At 43.3% G+C, this 19,713-nt stretch overlaps 1 protein-coding gene across 1 annotated transcript; it reads left to right on the plus strand.

Annotated features, from left to right (window-relative positions):
- Positions 1–62: 62 nt before the first annotated feature.
- Rwdd1 (RWD domain containing 1) lies at positions 63–19,082 on the plus strand. Its single transcript, XM_006984325.4, has 7 exons — positions 63–266; positions 8,299–8,364; positions 12,315–12,445; positions 14,672–14,815; positions 15,429–15,561; positions 16,013–16,075; positions 18,785–19,082. Exons 1-7 carry the CDS (start codon positions 194–196, stop codon positions 18,904–18,906), a joined length of 732 nt encoding a protein of 243 aa, XP_006984387.2. The 5' UTR covers positions 63–193; the 3' UTR covers positions 18,907–19,082.
- Positions 19,083–19,713: the final 631 nt, after the last annotated feature.

Here is a 19,713-nt window from a genome sequence, read left to right on the forward strand (position 1 = left end):
CACGACGAGTCGAACTCCGACGCAGGCATCGGGATCCCCCCCCTTCTGCAGGCCGGGGCCAGGCGTGGGTCCAGGCCTTTTCCCCGCTGGACTCTGCGCGTGCGCCCGCTCGGCAGCCGGCGGCCGCCGTGTCCGCTGCAGCCTGCCGCCGGGGTGTCGCGCCGATGCACGGGCAGCAGCAGCGCGGGCCACGATGACAGACTACGGCGAGGAGCAACGCAACGAGTTGGAGGCTCTGGAGTCCATCTATCCCGACTCCTTCACAGGTGACTTGGGCCGCCGCCCGCGCTGGGGCGGAGGCCCCGGGCCGCGCGGCCCTCCCTTGCCGCCCCTCTGCCCAGGCTCCCCAGTCAAGTTTCCAGCACCCTGCCGGCTCCCTTCTCCCCTGCCCTGAGATCTGCAGGGCCGGGTGGCCCGGCCGAGGCCCTCGGGAAGTCGATCCCGAGCACTTTGGTGTCAACGTAACCGCAGCCTCCCCGAGATTCAAAGAAACTCTCGGAGTGCGATGAGTTTCGCCTGCGCCGCGGGCCGAGTGTCTTTTTTTCCCCCCTTCCCTCTCTCCTCGTTTTACCCTCTTATGAAGTAGCAGCTGTTTTTCCTGCAGTGGTGGTTGACGTGCTGAGTCTTGAGAGCCGAGCACTCGGGCTTGTCTGCTTTATTTAAGTATAAGAGTGATCGGGCATTAGTCAGAATGCCTGCTGTACGATGGGGCCGCCCTGGATCTTAGGTGTTAACGATTGCACGGTGTCTTAGACTCCGTCGAGGTTCTGGAGGCTCAGGAAGGCCAGTGGCTTGCGCTCTGGGTCCTCCTGCCAGAGGCCCCCAGTTCTTCTCTGTCCTTTCACCCTGCAGACTTAGGTTTGGGATCCAGCTTCAAGCCGAGGTGAAGGAAGAGCAGATTTGGGCTAAGGGGGAACGTGTGAGAAATTAATTCATTAGGAGAATTCTTCCGCGTGAGCCTGTGTTTTCGTGGATAACCTGTCTATGGTTTTTCAAGATTGGAGAGCAGTCGAGGTGAAGCCAGTTTGAACGCGTAGTGTAGGCTCCAGTTTGGTGGGATTTACATTCCACAGCTCTTCCTCCCAATGTTGCCAGTATCACCGATTATCTGGATTAAGAGCCTAAGGGGCATTGCTTTAACTCCTGAACTCCAAACCCGCCTTCTCATTGTTCAGTTTTTGTTTTTTATTTTCTTGGCTTCACCTTTTGATCAACTGCTTGCGATGGTGGCACGTTTTGTTTTGCTTTGCCAACAGGCAGAAGTCTCTCAGCTACCCCTGTGTGTTCATGTTCTCTCACCAGCAATACAGCTGTGCTGAGGATGTTAAGGGGATGAGTGAAGAGGGGTTTGAGAGTGTCGTTACCTGGGTGAGTGTGTATGGAGTCTGGCTCCCTTCTCTATCCTTGCTTCTATGTCGATGTCAAACTAAAATAGGGTCAGTTGCCAGATAGTCTTAATCATGATGTTTAGACCTTTCTAGTACTCGAAATATAATAGGCACGAGCCTTTTGTAGGCAGAAGCAAAAATGCATGCGGTGTATAATATTCTTAACTTGTCTTTGATGTAAAGGTGCCCTTTGCTGAATACTGTGCATGTGCGTCTTACAAGGTGATATACTGTAAGTCCTATAAAGCAGTATTGTGTCAAAGTTTACTAGGTCCCAATAACTGTAGTATTTGAAATTCTTGTCAGACGCATAAGTGCCTGAGGAGCCTGAGCCAGGGTGATAGGTGACAGTTTGTGACTGTTGTGATGCATTCAACGCTTCCATAGTTACCAGTTGATCCTGCTTGTAATTCCTATCCGTACACATTTTGCAATAAATAAAACATCTTGATTTATACATGTTAGGGATTTTTGCATTGCTTTTGATCATTTTCTTATGAAACCTTTTAGGGAAACGGTAGGACTTTGAAATAAAATATTTCTGTGCTTGATCTTGGAAATTGTGAGGATTTCTAAGTTCTGTTTTGTGGCTTGTTGGATTTATGTTTCCATACTTACATTTAGGTTTAAGAAAGTTACCCTGTGTCGGTTTGCCAAGAACACTAGTTCACAGATTTCTCACCTCATTTTGAATCACATTTAGTACTGGATTTGGCAAATGCTCCATCTGGTGAAGGGATTGGATCTCACCCTGCCTCACCCTACCCTCTCTGTAATGGATATTTGTGAACTAGGAGAGAAGCATTTGTTAGGAACACCTGACCTTGTGTGATATCAGAAAGGCAACTTCTGGCCCACAGACCTTGCTGAAACTTATAATCTGCTGCTGTTATATTTGCGATGACCTTTTGATCCAGTGTTGCGTTTGTTGTGAACCATCACCACGCTACAGTTTCTTCCTTTTGCCTGTTCTGTAGCTTGGCTGCACTTTGATCCACCCTCCTAACAAGTAGCTTTGCAGAGTATAAATAGACTCTTGATACTGTTCTCCATCAGTGGTGCCTCACTTGACAAGGATCTGCTCAGCTAGTAGAAGTTAGTTATTTCCATTTCTGTATTAGAATATATGGTAGTGGGGGAGGTTTTTGGAAGTCAGTGGTTGACCTTCAGTTAACCAAAAGCAAGTTCCCTTAATTCTGTTGGCTTTACCAAGAGCGGACATAATCCTGTATTTCTTCTGTCAGTCTCCTTTGATAGAAGTCATTAGCACTCAGTAGTTACGGCGGTATCATAAAGGAAGAGCAGAGAGTGTGTTGTGAAAGCAGACTTTTGAGAAATACTTTCTGAAAGGTTAGTTACCCCCATCAAGCAAAGAACCTATTTTAATAGGAGCTTTCTGGTTGTGTGTGTGTGTGTGTGTGTGTGTGTGTGTGTGTGTGTGAAAAACCAAGGCTGTTTGTATATAGCCTGTTGGCATAGCTTTTAGACATCATCTCCATTATGTTTTAAACAAAACCCTCAATTCCATCTATTTCATGTTCTCTGTATCACCTGGCATCTCCTCTGATTGTTCATTAATTCTTTCTACTATGCCCAGAAACCCACTACTTTTCTCAAAAGTACTTTGATCTTGGGCTGGAGAGATGCTTAGGGGTTAAGAACACCTTCTGCACTGTCTAGGAACCCATATCAGATGCCCCACACCTGCCTGTAGCTCCAGCTCTTGGGATCCAACATCCCTTCTTGTCTCTGCAGGTTTCTTCACACCTGGGACACACGCACACTCATGCACACTACATACCACACACATGCATACACCACACACACATAAGCACACACACATACACAATAAACGTCACGTCAAAAATATTGTGCTCTTTTCACAGCGGTAGAAGTCTGGCACCCGTGGCTTATCCTAACTTACCACAGCTGGGCATTGGAGCACGCCGTGCATTAGAATGGGATTGCTCCATCAGCACCCGCGGCTTGTCCTAACCCACAGCCATGCATTGGAGCAAGCAGTACATTAGAATGGGATTGCTCCATCCGCAGAACTCAGGAATCCACAGGTGTGCTACATGCATATAATCCAAGCACTTGGAAGCCTGAGTCAGGAGGATTGGAAATTGCAGGCCAGCCTGGGTTTCATGGTGAAATCTCATGTTGAACAAAACAGAATCCAGGGATTGTTGATTTTTGCAAATACAATTGAGTAATTTTCCCATCCCCACATTGGCACTATCCCCTGATTCCCCTCATTTTATTTGTTTTTATTATTGTTTTATTTTAGATTCAGCTGTGACAGACATCCTAAATAAAGTTAGGTTTTAGAAGTAAAAGTTTATTTTTATTGTACGTAAAAGTCTCATGGCAGCACCCATTCAGGAAAGTTCCTTCAGGAAGGGGCTTCTGGACTTGTCATCCTTAAGGTGTGGTCTCACCGTTTCGGTCAAGTTGGTAGCAGCGGCAGCAGAGATAAAAATTGAGGGTTGGTTAGGGTGGGGAGCTAGCAGTTTTTAAGGAAAATTCCTGGTAGCTGTCAGAAGGCATATCTGTCTTCATTTTTGTAGCAGGAACTTACCGCATCACGTAAGAGTGTTCTGGCATTTCTCTTCCTTAGCCTTTATTTTCCTTTTCCTCCCTCTTTAAAGTGGCAGCTTGGTGTGGTGTCCTTTGCAAGCCTGGATTTCTTCAAGTGTTTGATGGGAAGTAATGTAGATGTAAATACTTCGTAACAGTTCAGTAAGCATAAGAGATTCCTTATTAGAAACAGACCGTGTAAGTTGCTGCTCCTTCTGGTAACGGGGTCTCATCCTCCGCCGTCTGCATTAGCTAATGATTTTGACTTCCTGCTGCATGTGGACATCAGCACACCTTAGAACTGCCAGGTAGATTCCCGCCTCTGTGACCTTTGTGGTCCCGTGTTTTTTGTTCCCAGCCCTTACAGGGCTCTTGTGGTTTCTGGTGGATTGGTAGTTTTTCTTCCTTCGCTCCACCTCTCCTTCCTAGTCTGTTGTCGGGGGTCAGTTGTTCGGTGTCATTCTTGCTAGCCTCTCTGTGTCCCTTCGGCATCTTCATTTACTAAGTATTTGTTAGCTACACGTTAAAGAACCCAGTCTTCTAGGGAAGTAGGGAAGGAGAGTTTTGGAAAACAGAGGTGATGAGCTAAGTGGAACTAAGGAAACTCTTTCCCAGGGACGTGATGTGCAGAAGCAGGGCTCTGGCTTGACACACGTAGCTGGCTTTCTTTTTGGCCACCACCAGCTCCCAAATCATGACACGGAGACTTATGGAGACCTGTGATTAGTTATGAACGCTTGGCCTTAGTTTGTGCTTGTCCCACTAGCACTTACAGTTTGATTTAACCTGTTTCTCTACATCTATGTTTGACTTTGGGCTTTTTACTGTGTGTCCTACTCTGTCTGGCTGCTGGTGGCTGCCTGGCTGGCTGGCCCCAGGTGTCTCCCTCTTTCTCCTCTTTCTCCCTTGTTCTCTCCTTCTTGTTCTCCCTCTCTCTTCTCAAGCCCGCATTCCTCCTCTGACTTCTCTCTGCCTACCAGCCCCCTAAGGCAACATCATATTTACATCGTTAAACAAATGCAGCATAAACATAGGTAACACATCTTTGCCTAGTTAAACATTCCGCAACAGACACACTGTGCTGAATACAAGTGATGGCATTGCTAGAGCCTGAAGTCAGAAGTGGGAAATGAAGAAATGAGAGAGCACTAACAGGGGAGCAGGAACCAGATGACTGACGGCCCTGCCGGGGTCAGATCTGCTCTGTCAGTAGGTCCTCCGTACACAAACTGTACAGTGCATACTATAGAGACTTGTGTCAAACCTGGTGTTTCCGCCCGGACTAGGGCTTCTAGTGTGTGGACTGGATAGCCCCGTCTCTCCCAACTCTCTGAGGACAGATAGAGAGCTGCTGTTAGTTTTTGTTGTTTGCCACCCTCCCTGCCTTTGTCAGGTCCTCGATTAGCTCAGGCTAGCCCCCAGTGCCCTCTGTGGCTGAGGACATCCTTGCATTCCTGACTGTCCTCCCTCCACCTCCTAAACGCTGGGATTGCAGGCAGGTGCCACCAGACTGTCCTGAGAACTGCTTTTAAAAGCAGGTAATGTGATAAACCTCCATGCTAGGAAGCGGAGCAGAGATGGGCTGGGGTGGGGTGGGGTGGGATAACAGGGCTATCCTCCACCCTGAGACTCTGTCCTGTGATTTATGTAATGCTTCTTTATGGTTTGTTACTCTCTTCTGTGGCTGCCGCTTTTACTCTCCGGCAGTTGTTTTTCCCCCTCTCACTTTTTTCTCTAATTGTTAGCCTTTGTCTTTTATCATGTGTCTCCAGTGCTCTCATCTAATCCTAATGATCTCCTTGGTCTGATAGCTTTGGCTGTTATCAGAAGATCCGGATTGAACTGAGGCCTTATTGGTTCTCCTGTTGGCTCTTTTGATTGTCCACTCCTCCCTGCAGGCCTCCCTCTATTCTAACATATCCGTCCCATTCCTTCCGCACTCCTATTTGGCTTAGTGGCGCCATATCCGCAGCTGCCCGCTCCAGCTGTCATCACAATTTCCTGCTCTTCCCATGGCTCCCATCCTAGTTCAGGGCCTCATTAGCCTTGCCTGGTTGCTTGTACAACCTGCCTCCTGTCCTGTGTACTCTCGCTAGATACACTGTCCTGTGCAGAGCCACGGTTCCAGCTGCTGAAGCTGTTCCTGCCGAGGCTTGCACTGTGAGCTGTCCTTGCACTGCTCCACTTATGTCTGTCCATCCCACGGTTGACAACAGTTCAGCTTCCCGGCCATTGTGACCCGCCACCCTCACACACATCCCCCTTCCTCCCCTTTACTTCCTATTGTGCCGTTCATGGCTTTCAGACCCATTCAAATAACAGTCCTGAAATTCATCAGCTGGAAATGTTCTTTTCCTTTTAAAAGGAAGCCCTGTGTGGTTCCTTTCATACTACCACTTACAACCGCAGAGCTGCATGGAGGTAATTTATGAGAGAGCTCTGCGGTTCAGTGTCCTCATTGTGGCCTTGAGGTGACAATGGATGTAACTGTTTCTGAGACGTGTGTCGTTTATTTGAACATGATTAACATAAGAACTTACGTATCATGGTTTAATTGGCATCTTTTTTAGTGGTATATAAGGTAAATTATTTTGTATTTAATATCTTAAATTAGGTGGACTGTATTAAGAGTGTAAACCCATGATCTTGGTATTGGATTTAAAGGATTTTTGTTAAACTGCATGGCACAGCACACGTACACCGTGGTGCTCAGTCAGCATGGCTGTGTTTGTTAGGCTACTAGCCTCCTGGAGTCCTTGTTGGTTGGTATGCCATTTATTTCTGTGTCACAGTATTTACATCTCATGATATGTTAATGCTAAGGAAGAATAATGAAATGTACATAATGTAGTGTAATAAACATTTAAAATCGGTAATAACCTATTTGGGAGCTTTTAAGAAGCTTCCAATGCCTTTTCAGCAACGGTGTATTGTCTGAGACTGTGATGGACAGTTTGAGTCCAGTTCATCTTTTGGGCATCATTGTGTTTTTTTTGTTTTTGTTTTTTGTTTGTTTGTTTTTTCGAGACAGGGTTTCTCTGTGTAGCTTTGCGCCTTTCCTGGAGCTCACTTGGTAGCCCAGGCTGGCCTCAAACTCAAAGAGATCTACCTGGCTCTGCCTCCCGAGTGCTGGGATTAAAGGCGTGCGCCACCACTGCCCAGCTAATCATTGTGTTTTAAACCCAAGTCACAATGAGGGTCTCCATCTTAAAAACATTACTGATAACACGAGTCTGTGGTGGCTTCAGAAAGTGCCTGGGCAGTTTGAAGCCGTGCAGTCTCCACAGTGGCTGAGTGATCTGTGCTCCTCAGAGCTCTCACACAGCTGCTGCCAACCTTGAGGCCATGCTTCCCAGGGGCGGAGCAAGGCTTAGACGCTGTGGCCACCCCTGCAGCTAGAGGCGTCCTGGTTACTTTTCACTTGGTTTTTAGCGTTTCCTTTGTTACCTTTTCCATTTCGTCCATTAAGTCAGTATTTGCTCACTTTCCAGACCCCGCTGGGCACTGATTTGGGGTTCCTCAAGCATTTTATAATACTCTTGTGTGAGAGTAGATGATCAACAGATGTTATTGGACATGTTCTAAAGTGATCTCTCAAGCTTCCTTGTCTATGTAAATGTTGACTTACATGTCTGGCTTTGTAAGTTTTAAGTAATTTGATGTTTAGATTCTTATCTAACTTCTTTTCTAATTGTGTGAAAGATGGTAAAGGCCCAGACTTTTGGAAAGATTAGCTTTGACTTCACTTATAGAAAATAACAAGATAATATAATAATCCATCATAACATGAATATATCAGTGGGCGTGGCTGGTGAAAAAAAAATGCCAAAGTTTTTGTTTACCATTCTGTTTGGGATTTTTTTTGGAATGCATTTCATGTACTGGTAGATTTTGGAATAAAATATAAATGATCTAATAATTAATTAGAGAGTTGTTTAACTAAAGGTACTTCTTTGCAGATTAAGATTACTCTCGGGGCTGGAGAGATGGCTCAGAGGTTAAGGGCACTGACTGTTCTTCCAGTAGGCCCTGAGTTCAATTCCCAGCAACCACATGGTGGCTCACAACCATCTATAATTTGATCTGGTGCCCTCTTCTGGCATGTAGGCAGAACACTATATACATAATGAATAAATAAATCTTTTTTTTTTTTTTTTAAATTACTCTCGATTGAAATGATGGCTTTCTCATTTCAGTGTTCTGTTAGTCTGTAGTGGTTGAAATGAAAACACAGGTGAGGTATGAATTTCTAGTGCTGAGCAGCGATAAACCAGTGGGAGTGTCCGCTGTAGGAAGCATCCTGCTAACTGCTGTGTCTGTTTTCTTGCAGTATTATCAGAGAATCCGCCCAGCTTCACCATCACTGTGACGTCAGAGGCTGGAGAAAATGACGAAAGTAAGCACGGTGAAATTCCGCTGCTTTTCTAGGCTCCTTCTGCGGCCCTTGTGCAGGGCATCGCAGGGCTGGAGGTGCTGAGGGCCGCCACTGTTGTGTTTGAAGCCTGTGTTTACTGTGGAGGTGTGACTCCTGGGGACAGAGGCAGCCCAGGCTCTGGAGTCTGTCTGGCCAGTATGCTTGGTGTTTAAAAATGAAGAATTCAGGTTGATAGTACAGCAGATGAAGAGAAGGTGGAGATTTTTGTTCAAAGCATTTGTCAGGTGACTACGACCTTTCAAATGCTGCTCTTTTCCTCGGAAGTGTAGATTATTTATTGAGCATTTGCTGTTATAAACAAGTGGGATGTGCACCTATCTGCTTATCCTTGTCTCCCTACCCCCGAAATAAAATAGCTTTAAAACTAGTAAGCTAATAAATTAAATTTAGTGAGAATATGAAGGTTATCTATTTTTGGTCTAAGTCAGTTAATAATTTTGAAAGTTACATATAAGTTGACAGTCTCAAGAATGTTTTTCTCACGTGGTAACAAGTTCTGTGGTAACAAGATCAGTCAGTTTTAGTGGTTATCACTTGAAAACTGTTATGTTATGGAAAATGAGTTTCACATTGAGATATTTTGCAATCTCAATGAAAAGACTGCTAAAGTTACTCTTTTTGTACTTTTATAGGTAAGTTTCTACAATGTTAGTGTATTAAAGTTCCAAATAAATATTGTTCTCACCCTGCCCCCCAACTCTTCAGCATCAGTTGGCAATGTGAAACCAGTATATGTGTGTGTGTGCACAATGGCATGGCAGCACTCATTGAGACAAAATTTAATTTTCTTATTAAACTTTCTGGAGATCATTCCCATATTCTGAACAGTACCTTCGTTGGGAGCAAATAACACTCCTGTAGTAGTAGTTGTGAACAGTTCATCCTTAATTTGAGAAATGCTTTTTAACGGTGTTTAAAACAGTACCTAGGTCATGCTGTTTTTGTTCCTATACTTCATTTTACTTTATTATTTTTAAATTTTTTTCCAAGACAGGGTTTCTTTATGTAACAACCCTGGCTGTCCTGGAACGCACTCTGTAGACCAGGCTGGCCTCGAACTCACAGAGATCTGCTGCCTCTGCATCCTGAGTTCTGGGCCTATACTTTATCTTAATGAAGCGATTAGTAAAAGAGTGGACAGGAAATTGATGCATAGTTTCTAGACATAGAGTTATAAATGATTACTTAAAAACTAGCCACTAGTACTTAAGGCAAATTAAAATGAAGATATTTCATCTTATCCAGTAGATTTTCAGTGTTGGCAAGCAGAGAAATATGCTGTTTTGAGTTTAGATTAGTACAGGATAGCTGTTAGGTCATGGAGCAGGGGATGTAAAAATTGACCCTTGTTAGATTGTGGAGCAAGGGTTGTAGAAACTTACATGTGTAAGATCATGGAGCAGCGACTGAAGAATTGACCTTGGTAGATCATGGAACAAGGGATGTAAGAAAATAACCCTCTGTGCACTTCTGCTTACGGGATATTATTGTAAGGAAGGTAAATGATACATGGGATGTCATCATAATCATAATAATCATACTGGTTCTGTCTTAGCCAGTAAGTGGTGACATTCTTAAGGAAGTTGGCTCATTTTTAATATTGAAGGAATTGGAATGATGTACCTGTTAGGTTTGAGATTGTAGGTATGTCTTTTCTATAATGGATACCTGGGATTGCTTATAGTAGAAGCAGTAAGTTTTGGTTTTTTTTTTTAAGCTTATGCTTTTTACTAGGTATAGTAATACATGCTTAGAGTCCCATCCTTTAGGAGACTGAGGCAAGGCAATTTTCAATTCAGGTCAGCCTGAGCTATTCAGTGAAACTATAACACACACACAGTAGCCACAAAAATACCTACTTAAAAACAAACAAAAAATGTAACTACTTAAAATAGTTAAGTGTGTTTTAATGTATCTGCAGGATAAAATTCACTGCAGTTGTTTACACTGTGTCTTTAAAAATATTCTCGGGTTAATGAACATGAAAACAATGAATTCTAGAACTCCAGAGAGTAGAGGTAAATACTAATATGCTGACTGCGGTGAATTCTATGTGTTAAGTTTACTTCTTGTGATTTTAATCTCTTGGCAGTTACTGGTTTTCATTTGTTGTTATTGGCTGAGGACTAGAGCACAGTGTTAAGAATTTACCTAGTTCACCCGAAACCTTGCATCTAGGTCTGATGGGATCTCCCTGTATAACCCAGGGTGGCCTTGCACACTCAGTCCCCCTGCCTGTGCCTGCCTCTGAAGTGCTTTTTTATTTTACAGAACTCCAGTTGAATGAAGGCCTTGAACACACAGGCAAGCGCTCTGCCACTGAGCTGCCTGTGTTCCCAGCTTTGGTTCATTAGTGCTTTTAAAAATCATCTAATTTGATTAATATTTAAAAAACAATTCCCAGCAGCTGTTCTGGAATTCATGATCCACATAGGTCAGCCCCCTGAGGGCTCAGCTTATAGAGTTGTACCACCACAAGAGGCCCATACAAATACTTATTGAAATTTAGCATGAAAATTAAAACAGTATCAGTCCTGTAGGCTTCGGCCTTCTAGTTGAGAGCAACATGGATTTGAATTATTTCATCTTAATTAGTGGGTTATGGGGCTGATCAGTGGGAAAAGATACTTGCTGCTAAGTCTCACAACCTGAGTTTGATTCTCAGAACCTACGTGGTGAGGAAGTCAACATCTGTAAGTTCTCTGATCTCCACATGTGCATTGTGGCACACCCCCTCTTACAAAGCAAAGAAATATTTGTTAATTGCTAGGCTTTAATAATAAAGATGTGACTAACAGGAATGATAAACTCTAAATAAAAGATCGTAGATTGAATTACAAAGGGTTATCATTTTTGACTGCCTCCATGCTGTTCATGGACCAGAGCACCCACCCATGTGCTGGGCTGCAGCATTTACCTTGCACTAGTGTGCTCATAAGAATTGCACTTCTAAATGGCATAAAGTTAAGACTATTAGTGTAGATGAGTCTACCTGAAAACTTCCCAGCTAACCTCTCAACCTGCCCGCTGTAAAAATGTGTCACCTATGGCGCACGCCTTTAATCCCAGCACTCGGGAGGCAGAGCCAGGCGGATCTCTGTGAGTTCGAGGCCAGCCTGGACTACCAAGTGAGTCCCAGGAAAGGCGCAAAGCTACACAGAGAAACCCTGTCTCGAAAAACCAAAAAAAAAAAAAAAAAAAAAAAAAAAAAAAAAATGTGTCACCTAGCCACCTAGTTATCAGCATCCTGCTATCATTGCGCGTATTTGAATATGAATCAGTCTACCGCTAAGTCTTCTGCAGTCAGGGACTTCCTCTAGTAAAGGCTGAGTGTGAGACTAGTTCTAGGCCAGCCTGGGCTACAGAGTGACTTCCAGGACAGCCAAGGCCACACAGAGAAACCCTGTCTCAAAAAAGCAAAACAACAACAACAACAAAAATGCTAATATTATTTTCACTTAAGTTTTTGTTTGCCAGGATTTTTTTTTTTTTTTTCGTTTTTCGAGACAGGGTTTCTCTGTGTAGCTTTGCGCCTTTCCTGGATCTCACTTGGTAGCCCAGGCTGGCCTTGAACTCACAGAGATCCGCCTGGCTCTGCCTCCCGAGTGCTGGGATTAAAGGCGTGCGCCACCAACGCCCAGCCTTGCCAGGATTTTTTACAAAATGATATTGTCAGTCCTCTGAAATACAGTATAGTTAAGTGCTCCTAGGTGGTAAATATGTTTCATGGGCAGGAAGGGATTTCTGCCTTTCCTTGATCTGTTTCACTCATCTCTTTGAGATTGTTGTTTAAATTAGTAATTCTATTGTACTACTTTTTACTGATTTTATAAATTATTGACTCAGTAGAAACACTGAATTTTTTTTATATTTTTAATGTATTTCTATTAAAATTTTATCTTGTGCTTTAGCTGTCCAGACTACTCTCAAGTTTACATATAGTGAAAAATACCCTGATGAAGCTCCCCTTTATGAAATATTCTCCCAGGAAAATCTAGAAGATAATGATGTCTCAGACATTTTAAAATTACTGGCATTGCAGGTAAGGAAATAATTTTGCTTTATAGTAGCATATTTTATTGGCCTTAGTATTAAATGTTGGCTAGAAAATGTTTTTAAATGTATGTAAATAGTACATTGACCAATCAGAATTCATGATACACAACCACAAAGCATCTTTAAGAAAGACAAGATTTTTATTCTTTGAGAATTTCATGCATGTATATAATGCTACCCCAGACCCTCTCTTAACAAAACCCCTCCCACCTTCACATCCTGTTCTTCCTTTTTTGTTGTTTTAAGGATTTATTTTTAATTATGTGTATGTATATGTGTCCCTGTGCGTGGGGTGCAGGTGCCCACAGAGGTGTTGGGTCCCCCTGGAACTAGAGTTACAGGCAGTTGTGACTGTCTGATGGAGGGGCGTGGAACTGCACTCTGGTCTTCTGAAAGAGCGGTTTGCTTTTAACCTCACTGAACCATCTCTCTAGCCCTTCTTTTAAAGAGCTCACGTAGACCAGTTAGTGTTATCTATTCACCTGGTAAGGGGCTGTTCACGGGAGCATGGGCAACCCACCATTGGCCATACCCCGAAGGAACATGACTCCTTCCCGTAGAAGTTACCAGCTGCCCATAGCTCCTCAGCTGAGGGTGGGGCCTTGTGTCCTCTACCTTCAATGTTGGGATTTTGACAGGTTTAATCTAATACAGATTTTGTGTATGTCTTTACAGCTGTCATGAGTTCATGACTCAATGGCATGTCATTCAGAAGACACAGAATACCTCCCTATCCTCTGGCTCTTACTCTTTCCACACCTTTTTCCATGATGGTCCCTGAACTTTGGTAGAATGGGCTGATATACATGTGCCATTTAGAGATGAGGAGTCAGCAGTCACTTATTTTCAGCACTTTGGGCAGTTAGGATTCTCTCCAAGACTGGGAACAGCATTAATCTATAAGTACAAACATAAGTACTTAGAAGACTGTTTAACTTTAGCTGAGTAGGCTCTCCATTAGGATCTGTGACCTCCCCAGTCATGGGCTTTAGACCAGGTTTACAGTACTACACTGTATGTATATATTTGTACTGTGTGTGTACCTGTGCCTATGAAAACCAGCAGTGGGCATTGGACCCCCTGGAGCTGGAGTTACAGAGAAATATTTAAATTAAGTGATATCATAGATCAAATGGACTTAAAGAATATCTATATAACATTCTATCCAAACACTGAAGAATATACATTTTCTTAGCATCCTGTGGAACTTTCTCCAAAACAGATCATACATTAGCACACAGATCAAGTCACAGAATATACCAGAAAACAAATAATTCCAGCAAGAGAAACTCTAGAGCACACACAAATGCATAGAGATTAAACAATACACTATTGCGTGATTAATAGGCCCTTGAAGAAATCAAGAGGGAAATAAAAACATTCCTAGAAACAAATGAAAATGAAAACACAACATACCAGACCCTTTAGAATATGAGAACAGTCCTAAGAAGGAGGTTTATAGCTTTATCTACATTAAGAAATAAGCAAGATCTCAAATAACTTAAAAGATACCTCAAAGCTATAGAAAACAAAGGACCCAAACCCTCAAATCAGTAGACTGAAAGAAATCATTACATGTAGGGCCACAATAAATGAAGTGGAAACAAAACAAAACAAAATACAGAGACTCAACAAAACAAGAATTGGATCTTTGCAAAGAACGTGGGTTTGGTTCTTAGCACCCACAAGGCAGCTCGCAACTCTTTTTGGGTATTGAAGTCATCCACTCTGTGGTGCTGGGATTAATCTTTGATGTTACATCTAGTAGTATTTGTTTTTACAAAATTGCATGTACCCATCCGTGTTCTGGACATACATTTCCTCTTGAAATTCTTTTAATCATTAAGAAATGACCCTTTTTTATCTTTCCCACTCATTTTGGTTTGAAGTCTATATTGTCAGATTTTAGAACAACAGTACCTCCTTGTTTCCTGTGACCACGTCTTAGTCATTAAAGACAAAGGCACATGTAACCCAGGGTGGCCTTGAACTTCCTATGTAGCCAAGGTTTTCTGATCCTTTGTTTCCGGCTCACAAGTGCTGGGATTTACAGGCTACTACTTCTGGCTCACTACTTAAATTTTAAATGTTCGCTTATCCAAATATATGGTATAACTGAATGAGGAATCATGTTCTAAACATGGGGTTTAGATGTTATACTAAACTTTGGTTCTTTGGGCAGCTTCTCGATACCGCTCTTTGTTTCATGCAGGCTGAGGAAAATCTTGGCATGGTGATGATCTTCACTCTTGTGACAGCCGTTCAGGAAAAGTTAAATGAGATTGTCGATCAGATAAAAACCAGAAGAGAGGAAGAAAAGAAACAGAAAGAAAAGGAAGCAGAAGAAGCAGAGAAGGTATACTTGAAAAATCTTCATTTTCTTCACATCTCTTTGTTGGCTTGTTTGATATTTATCTTTCCTTTTTTCTGATGATTTGGAAATCACAATAGTGAAACTAATGAGTAAATTTACTAGGAATGAAATTTTGGTTGGTGACATATTGTGAGTGACAAGTGACAGACTGATAAAGCTCACTCATGTGAGACCAAGGTTGTGAATCATTTGAGCCGCCGGTGTGTGGTACTGAACTTTCAAGCCCTGGCGCAGTGAGCTGCTAACTAGACAGAGATCAGCCAAGCTCTGAGTAAAGTGAAAAGTGATGGCAGTGTTGTGAGTTGATGTGTGTCCAAAAGATGATACAACCAACAACTTTCTTAATAATAAATAACGATGGCGAGTACAGAAGTACATTGCATAGTATCTTTATTTTTTAATTTTTAGAAGAAGAATATTTTTAAAATTTGACTTCTGCAGAGTAAGCTGCTGAAACTGAAGAGAACTAGTCCAGGCAGAAATGAGTAATGCTCTCACCTTCGTGCTTGTGTATATCTAAAAGACAAAAGCGCTTGGCTTTACTTGTTAAATTGCTGCCTCGTTGACAGGGTGCCTGTGTCTTTTATTTTCTAAGAAACTGTTCCATGGCACTCCTGTTACGATTGAGAATTTCTTGAGTTGGAAGGCCAAGTTTGATGCAGAACTCCTGGAAATTAAAAAGAAACGGATGAAAGAAGAAGAACAAGCCGGGAAAAATAAACTAAGTGGTATGGCTGCCTCTCTGGCATAGTCACTCCTTCACCCCGCACCCCGCGCCGTTCCCTGACAGCAAAGGTGATCAGGACAGGTTGCCGTAGTGAACATGATCTCTCCACACACAAGTCATAGCTACTGTGTGTGCTGTATCTTTGTTTTCTCTTGGTGACTCTGGATTTGTATCTGGATCCTGGAATAAGAATATTGAGGCTCAAAAGCCTTCAGAGTGTGAGAATCAAACCCTTAGTTTTCCAGGCCCGAGGAACCTAGGTTTTTCATTTTTTTCTGTTTTAGTGTGAATACAAGTCTTAACTGCTAAGCTACTGCAAAATTCATAAATTTTTTGAAATTCCCGGCAATACAGATGTTCAGATTTGTTTCATTGAGCTCTTCCTCTTTGAAGTGATTGCAGGGATGAAGGGATGCTGTGCCATTTGAATTAAGCATATTTATTTCTTTTAGGGAAACAGTTATTTGAAACAGATCATAATCTTGACACATCTGATATCCAGTTCCTGGAGGATGGTAAGATACTGTTAGACTTCCTTGTGGGTGTAATGTGTCGTCTTTTAATCTATCGAGAGGAAATTTATCCTGTCAAACCTGTTAAAATGGCATTTTGAAGATAAGTTCAAATAGATGATCAATTTATATACTCTATCTAAATGTTTAAATTGTATAGCAATGTGTGCTTTTTAAGTTTTCTGATGACTTCAGCGTTCTCAGGGTGGCAGTTATAATACACGAGCCTTTGTTGGCTGGAAAACTGGGACAGCATAGCTCAGGTGACATTTTCCTCACAAGTCTCTATCAGACATTGGAAAAGCGAATCCACGATCTGCTCTGGGTTTAGAGAAGCCCCAGATGTGGAACTCCCAGCATCCTCTACTGGGCAGCTGGCCCTTCCTCCTGTGTGTGCAGTTGTAGGGCATCTTGTCCTGTGCTCCTCCCTTACCTCCTCTGTTCTTTCTGCATCTCCAGCTGCCCATCCATCCACAGATGCTTATAGGGCTGTCCTCCCTCCCTCCACGGTGCCCAGCAGAGGGTAGTGTGGACCACGGCCTGCCTCGCACAACTGTTGGCCTGCTTGTGCTTTCAGACTGGCCGCCATGCTTAGTCACGCCTGGTCACAGTCGCACTTTGTTAGGGTTGTAGGTCTCCTTAACCTTCTCTCACGCCTACCCTGCCATTTGGAGTTGTCTAGGTTTGGCTTCTCAGACATGCCCTGGTTATCTGCTGGAGAAGAGTAGGCACTGTTGATGGCGCTCACTGCTAAACCATTCTTCTAGACCTCACAGGGGCACTTAGTGGCGCTCACCCTGTCCCTTTCTTTGTGGTGTTAAGAACTGAACCCCAGGCCATGTGCATGCAAGTAAATGCTGTCCTTGAGCTACACTGGCAGCCCTCAATATTTTTTTTTCCCTCAAATTTATATTATTACCTTCTCTAGCAGATGGGTCAAGGTTTCTATTTTTATGGTCTTGAAAACAAAACCCAAAGCCGGGCATGGTAGTTTACCACCTGTAATCTGTGTACTTGGAGACTGAACAAAATTGCCCAAGTTTGAGGCCATACTGTTCTGCACTGTGAGTTACAGGCCTGTCTAGGCTACAGGGTGAGACGCTCTCAGACAAACCAAAACAAAAAAAGGCAGAAATTCAGTAGGGTATTCTCTCTGGCTTTGCTGAGGAATTCCAGCTCCCCAAAGCCTCATCTCATTCTCTTGTGCTTCAGGAACTTTAGGATCTTTACTTTTGCCCGCCCTCCCCTCCTCCCCCCCTCCCTCCCTCCCTTTCTCCCTCTCCCCCTCCCTCCCTCTTTCCCTCTCATAGTGTCCCACTGTATAGCAGTGACTGGCTTGGAACTTGCTGTGTAGACGAGCCTTGAACTTGGAGAGATCCTCCTGCCTCTGCACCTCAAGTGCTGGAATTAGCGGTGTGCTCCAACGTGCTTGGCTTCACTTGATCTTGACTCCTTTCTTCATCTCTTAGGTCAGGGTAGCTCTTTATCTCTAGATTTCCCAAAGAGACCTGCCTAGTCTACTGTGGAAATGTCTCCCAGCAATCTCTTCCTCTTATTTGAAGGCTCTATTATTTCTGCCTGGACTTTTATTGTAGCCTCCTAAATCATTTCTCTGAACCTCTCTCCCTTTTTAAAAAGATTTGTTTATTTTGTGTGTATGAGTGTTTGCCTGCATGTATGTGTGCACTGCATGTGTGCTTAGTTGCCATGGAGGCCAGAAGAGGCCACTACATCTGCTGAAACTGGAGTTAGATGGCTGTAAGCCACAATGTGGGTACTGAGGATTGAATCTGGGTCCTCTACCATCTCTCCAGCCTCTGAGTCTCTCTCTCCTTCTCAGGACCTTCAGTAGTCTATAGTTACTGCTCTGCTTTTGAGAAGGTGAAACTCCTATTTAATTGTAAAACTTTGAAGTTGGTTGCTAGGGGAAAAAAGACTCGCCAGTGTCTCTCAGTCTGGCCTTGCCTGTGTTGCCTCCAGGTATTTCCCTTCAAGAAGCTCTTACTTTTTCTTCTGCCTTTTCTAGACGTCTAGAATTGCTTCATTCTTGGTGGAGTTAGGTGTTCCCTGAAGATATTTGAGAAACTTTCACTACTCCTGAGTCAGTTATTCTTTGGCCTGGACTTGGTACATTATAGTTTTAGTTCTGAACTGCTCAAGGCTCTCTCTATTCTTATGGATTGAATGTCAGTAAGCTAGACTCCGAGAGGGAAGGAAGGTAACGTTTGTGCAGATTGGGGAGTGCTGTGTATCCTACTGTGTCTCCCTCAGGCCGTCTCAGGGTAGTGATGCTGAGGCAGAGCCTGGCTGATGCTTCTCATAGGGTTCCACATTAGAACCTTTGCCCTCTGTTGTATATTAATGGAAGTATACAAGTATCCGACAGAAAGTTAAGAATTGCAGCAGAGCTTGATGATATGTGTATCTGCCACCACTAGATGAGATGATCTGGGCTCAGTGATGGTCCACTGTGTAGAAGACAGTGAGTCTTGTTTTCTACTGTAACATGCTACATTGAAGTGTTCTGTGAGCCTTTTTTTAAAAACACGATGAACATGAAGACTGGAGGTGCTCTTGTGTTGTCAGAGTCTCTGCTGATGAACTTAGGAAAGATTTGCCCCAGGAGCTGGGAGTCACCACTCACCCCCTCCCACACCATGGTTGTGTGTTCTCGAGTGTAAGGCGAGACTGAGACTGTCTTGCTTTTCACAGCCGGGAACAACGTGGAGGTGGATGAGTCCTTGTTCCAGGAAATGGATGACTTGGAACTGGAGGATGCTGAGGACGATCCTGACTACAATCCTGTGGCCCCAGGGAGCGACTCCTCGGACTAACAGACTCCCTGACTCCAGAGAGGCATGACTGCCACAGCATCTGTGGCTATGCTGAGAGGGTTTGGATCTTCCTTTCATTTTTTTCTAAGAAAAAAACATATTTTTCAGGAGAATATTCTTCTGATAGCTTTCAACATTGAACTTAATAAACTGCCCATAAAATTTCAAATATAAAATGTTTACTTCCTTTTATTGATGAACAGTTTAGATATTTAAAATCATTTAGTGATGGAGAGAGCCCTCCACTCGTATCACGTAGGCTGCTGCTGTACATGTGTGGGTTTACAAATGAAGAATTGAAGTAACTCAGGATTTTTATGTTGGAGTCCGTGGTTAGTTTGGGTTCCAAGTGTCTTACAAGAAGACTCCAGTGAATACAACAATAACAAGGCACAATAATTTTGAGTCTTAACAAAATTAGGAGCTCAAATATCATGTAGAGAGGAATAAATAGACTTTATTACAATGGTGGCAGAATTTGAGTCAGAATTGGAGGGCTTCGAGGCATGCACCCCGGGGCCCTTCTCCGGTTAGATCCACAAACGGGGTCCCAATCTGATCTAAAATAGTTGTCTCGTTACAGCAGTTCTAGAGGTGTTCTAACATACCTTCCCGATTGAGCACTGTGGTGTTGGTTTGTCCTACCAGGATTAGTGTGTTCCCTGCCAGTTAACTAGTCCAAAGGGTCTACTGGGACTGTTCGTTACTGGTGAGAAATACATCCAGACACGTGTGTATGGGATGTCGTCTTCATTTAAATTGAGGTCGTTTTTTGGGGCATCAGGTAGGAGAGCCAGGCTTCTGGGA

The sequence above is a fragment of the Peromyscus maniculatus genome, chromosome 16 (genome assembly GCF_049852395.1).
Source record: "Peromyscus maniculatus bairdii isolate BWxNUB_F1_BW_parent chromosome 16, HU_Pman_BW_mat_3.1, whole genome shotgun sequence".
Taxonomy (NCBI): domain Eukaryota; kingdom Metazoa; phylum Chordata; class Mammalia; order Rodentia; family Cricetidae; genus Peromyscus; species Peromyscus maniculatus.